At 50.0% G+C, this 5,000-nt stretch overlaps 1 protein-coding gene across 2 annotated transcripts in view; it reads right to left on the reverse strand.

Annotated features, from left to right (window-relative positions):
• The window catches only part of wwc3 (WWC family member 3), a 64,791-nt gene that overhangs the window by 18,921 nt on the left and 40,870 nt on the right, over positions 1 to 5,000 (reverse strand). For both annotated transcript variants that reach the window (XM_070545912.1, XM_070545913.1), the window contains exons 6-8: positions 3,266 to 3,395; positions 2,696 to 2,845; positions 2,540 to 2,613 (exon numbers count right to left, since the gene is read on the reverse strand). In XM_070545912.1, the coding sequence (XP_070402013.1) occupies positions 2,540 to 2,613; positions 2,696 to 2,845; positions 3,266 to 3,395 (354 nt within the window). The remainder of the gene's footprint in view (positions 1 to 2,539; positions 2,614 to 2,695; positions 2,846 to 3,265; positions 3,396 to 5,000) is intronic.

Below are 5,000 nucleotides of genomic sequence, written 5' to 3' on the forward strand. Positions count from 1 at the left end.
GGAACCAATAAGAGCCCGCGGTGTTTGAGCAGGTCTTCATCACCAGGAATCAGATCACAGGAGGCGAGGAGAGAGGCTGCTGTCTCTGAGGAAAGGAACAGCTGTTTCTTCACAACTCCTAGTGTTGCACTAAAGCGAGTCAGTGTGGGACTGAGAGCTGAATTTGTCCCGATTACAGGCTTGCTCCAGGAAAACTGAATTCAGCGGCTGTTTGAGACACGAAGACGTTAGATACCCCAACAGCGTCCCGTTCTACCTGTGCACGAATCTCTCCTGTGCCATCGCTGCATCACACGAGGCTGCTGGCTGGTTAGGGCTACTGGGATGAATGGAAGTTTGCTGAAAAGCAAACATGTTCCAACAAAAGAAGCATCCATGGGAACCAGAACACGCCTAATCTGGAATATCTACAGAGAGCTTCAATCTGCTTCTCAAGCGCTGCTTACTTAACACCCCCCCCCCCCCCCCCAACGTTTCACTGTCATACAACGTTTCCATGGAAAAAATAACTTCTGATGCAACTTAAATAAAAATGTTTGAGCGTCCTGCATCGAGCCTGGAGGAGCATCAACTCTGAATGGCTCCATACCTGAACAGCACTTCCTTTACTGATGTGTTAACATTAGGCTTACCTGTGCTTCAATGGATGAGATTGTTTTAAATGTATTTGTTTTTAACTAAGTGTAGTTAGACGTGACTTGGTTTACTCTTATTGGTTACTTGAAACTCCTCTAAACCCAAAATCCTGGTCTTGAGTTGGAAAAGGGTAAAACGCCCTCTCCAGGTCAAGGAGGAGGTCCTGCCCCGAGTATTTCGGGGTCTTGTTCACAAGTGAGGGAAAGATGGAGCTCAAGATCGACAGGTAGATCAGTGCTGCTTCCGCAGTGATGAGAGCTGAGCCGGAAGACAATCGTTGCTACCCTCACCCACGGTCACGAGCTTTGGGAAGTGACCGAAAGAACAAGATCACAGATACAAGCGGCCGAAATGAGTTCTCTCCGCAGAGAGGCTGGGCTCTCCCTTAGAGATAGGGTGAGAAGCTCGGAGTAGACCCGCTGCTCCTCCACATCGAGAGGAGCCAGTTGAGGTGGCTTGGGCATCTGGTCAGGATGCCTCCTGGACGCCTCCCTGGTGAGGTTTTCTGGGCACGTCCAACCCAGAGAAGACCTAAAGGAAGACGTAGGACACACTGGAGGAGCTACGTCTCTCGGCTGGCCAGGGAACACCTCGGGATTCCCCCGGAGGAGCTGGTCCAAGTGGCTGGGGAGAAGGAAATCTAGGCTTCCCTGACCCAACCCCAGATAAGTGGAAATGGATGAGATAAGTGGGGAGGGATGGATGACCCAACCCCAGGGAGGGAGGGAGGGAGGGAGGGAGGGAGGGAGGGATGGATGGATGGATGGATGGATGGATGGATGGATGGATGGATGGATGGATGGATGGAGGGAGGGAGGGAGGGAGGGAGGGAGGGAGGGAGGGATGAATGGATGGAGGGATGGATGACCCAACCCCAGGGAGGGAGGGAGGGAGGGAGGGAGGGAGGGATGGATGGATGGATGGATGGATGGATGGATGGATGGAGGGAGGGAGGGAGGGAGGGAGGGAGGGAGGGAGGGATGAATGGATGGAGGGATGGATGACCCAACCCCAGGGAGGGAGGGAGGGAGGGAGGGAGGGAGGGATGAATGGATGGAGGGATGGATGACCCAACCCCAGGGAGGGAGGGAGGGAGGGAGGGAGGGAGGGATGGATGGATGGATGGATGGATGGACGGATGGATGGATGGATGGATGGATGGATGGATGGGTTATTTGAGACGTCACGCTGCAGCTGTACCAGTAGTGATCAGGGTGGTGATCTGTGTGTGGATGCGCTCCTGCAGGTGCGCATCACTAATTTGTGTATCTGGACTTAAGTGGGATCTCAGAGCATTTACTCCCAGTCGAGATGAAACAACCGGGTTAGTGTGTGTCGGACCGCAGACAACATGACTCAGTGGGACTATACAAGTTTCCACCAGTCTCCTCTATTCTTCCTCGTGTCGTGCTTGGTGCTGCTGGGTTAGGGTTAGGGGCCAGAGTTGTAACACACTGCAGCTGCTGTCACCACACTGTAACCTCTAATGAAATTCCAACCAGGAACGGGTCTACAGCTCGGCAAAGGCACATATACAGGATGAACCGGTGTCATTTCAGTTTAGACATTTAGGGTTCAGTCCATTTCTGTAAGCATGCCATTTTCTTTAAGAAAGCCAAGATAGATGTGCATCTGTGGGCTAAGAATCTGTACGTTGGACCGCTTCATACAGAGGCTGTGCACCGAGGCAGTTCTCTTTCTGGCTGTGCACAAAGGCTGCACACGGTCAGCAGCAGCAGAGAAGAATGTGACCACCCAGCTTTTTCTGCTGGCCAGACAGCCCCCAGCAGCACAAATACTATCCCTGACACACCCTCCCACAACGCACCAGGCCAGAGGACCAAGAAGTGGGGGCTGACGGTCACGGTGCCACTACTACAGAACAACATCTGCACAGGCTTACTTTTTCTTTGCTTCTTCGTATTGCCAGTTGAGTTTCACCTTGTCCACCAAATGTGAGGAGTCCTGGGAGCCATACTTAAAAAGACAACATAAACCATCACTGCAGTTATCCTTATGGAGGGAGAACACAGAGCTCACTCGTCACCGTGCCTCCTACCTCTCCCATGATGTCAGTCTGACAGCCCATGTCGCAGTACTGCTGCAGATTGCACGAGTCACCAGCGGTTCTGGCGCTGACCACCGCCTCGCCGACCGACTCGCTCACTGCCAGGTTGCTTTGGAAGCTAACCGCCAGCTTCGCAAGGCTCTGCAACACAAACCAGGAAATCAGCACAAAGAAACTCTAATGTAAATGTGATTTTTGAAAAGATCCCACAGAAGTGGATTCCATAGTATTATTTGTATTATTTAAAGGTAAAACACATTAAAATGAAAGAGTATGATATGATGAGCACCACAGCACGGCCCGTGGTGTACACAGACTGCTTCTGTCAGTGTGGCCTAACTTCTTAGTGAATCACTCTTACTCACTAACAAACATCCGTTCCTTTGGTTAAACGTTTATTTCTGTTGTTAAAAATCAGACAAGTGCTGAATTTGTTTAAACATCTGAAAACAAACTCTGGGCAGCAGATGAGCAGTAGCGGGTACCGAACACTAGAGGTCAGCACCGAACATGCAAACAGACCATGAGCAGGATGTGCTGCTGCTGAGAGCCAGAACCGACCTGGATGAGGTCCTGCCTCTCCTTCTCGCCTGTGCTGATGGCCTTCTTGATGCTCCGCAGCTCGCTGAAGATGGCTTGAGCCTCGTCGAGTTTGTAGTTAGTCTGGCTGAAGGACATTTTCCTGTCAATCCTAGAAAAAGACAAAACGTCCCTGGTTGACACACGGATATTTGACAAATACTATAATGGGATTTGTTGCTTTTCTAATACAACAGAGTCCATTCTGGGCTTGGACACATTTCTGGGACTAATTTAACATAAACAACACACGCCGTACTGTTACTATGGAAACACTAAGTTACACAGGAAACGTCAGGAGGGAAAGCGGCGGGCTGCTGCTGCTAATCTGATCCACCTGACTAATCATCATCAGCGTGAGTTCCTTTGTAAAAGCAGCAGTTTGAACAGTTTGCTGCTCTGGAGCATTCAGGTCTGCAGGTCCTCAAACAATCAGCATATTGTGATAAAGTTCATTATTGTCTGTAATGTACTGATAAACATTAGACTTTCATATATATTAGATTCATTACACACAACTGAAGTAGTTCAAGCCTTTTATTGTTTCTAATATTGATGATTGTGGCGTACAGCTCATGAAAACCCAACATTACTATCTCAAATAATTAGCATATTTCATCCAACCAATAAAAGAAAAGTGTTTTTAATACAAAAAAGTCAACCTTCTAATAATGATGTTCAGTTATGCACTCAGTACTTGGTCGGGAGTCCTTTAGCAGAAATGACTGCTTCAATGCGGCGTGGCATGGAGGCGATCAGCCTGTGGCACTGCTGAGGTGTTACGGAGGCCCAGGATGCTTCGATAGCGGCCTTAAGCTCATCCAGAGTGTTGGGTCTGGCGTCTCTCAACTTTCTCTTCACAACATCCCACAGGTTCTCTACGGGGTTCAGGTCATACCATGGTCAGTAAACCATTTAGCAGTGGTGTTGGCGCTGTGAGCAGGTGCCAGGTCGTGCTGAAAAATGAAATCTTCATCTCCATGAAGCTTTTCAGCAGATGGAAGCATGAAGTGCTCCAACATCTCCTGACAGCTAGCTGCATGGACCCTGCCCTTGATAAAACACAGTGGACCAACACCAGCAGCTGACATGGCGCCCCAGACCATCACTGACTGTGGGTACTTGACACTGGACTTCAGGCATGTTGGCTTTCCCTCTGCCCAGTCTTCCTCCAGACTCTGGCACCTTGATTTCTGAATGACATGCAAAATTTGCTTTCATCTGAAAAAAGTACTTTGGACCACTGAGCACCAGTCCAGTGCTGCTTCTCTGTAGCCCAGGTCAGGCGCTTCTGCCGCTGTTTCTGGTTCAGAAGTGGCTTGACCTGGGGAATGCGGCACCTGTAGCCCATTTCCTGCACACGCCTGTACACGGTGGCTCTGGATGTTTCTACTCCAGACTCAGTCCACTGCTTCCGCAGGTCCCCCAAGGTCTGGAATCGGTCCTTCTCCACAATCTTCCTCAGGGTCCGGTCACCTCTTCTGGTTGTGCAGCGGTTTCTGCCACACTTGTTCCTTCCCACACACTTCCCACTGAGGTGCCTTGATGCTAGCCTGGCAAGCCAGACTAAATAAATGTATTATTTAGTCTGGCCATGCTCCATTGACGGCTCTCGGTTGTGGGGCGGGTTCTACCGTTGTCTTTCAAATGATCTCCACATTCCACTGGACAATGAATGTGACATCCTCTTGTTTCACTCTGTTGCATCATCCCACCC

Source organism: Nothobranchius furzeri, chromosome 16 (assembly GCF_043380555.1).
Source record: "Nothobranchius furzeri strain GRZ-AD chromosome 16, NfurGRZ-RIMD1, whole genome shotgun sequence".
In the NCBI taxonomy this organism is placed as follows: Eukaryota; Metazoa; Chordata; class Actinopteri; order Cyprinodontiformes; family Nothobranchiidae; genus Nothobranchius; species Nothobranchius furzeri.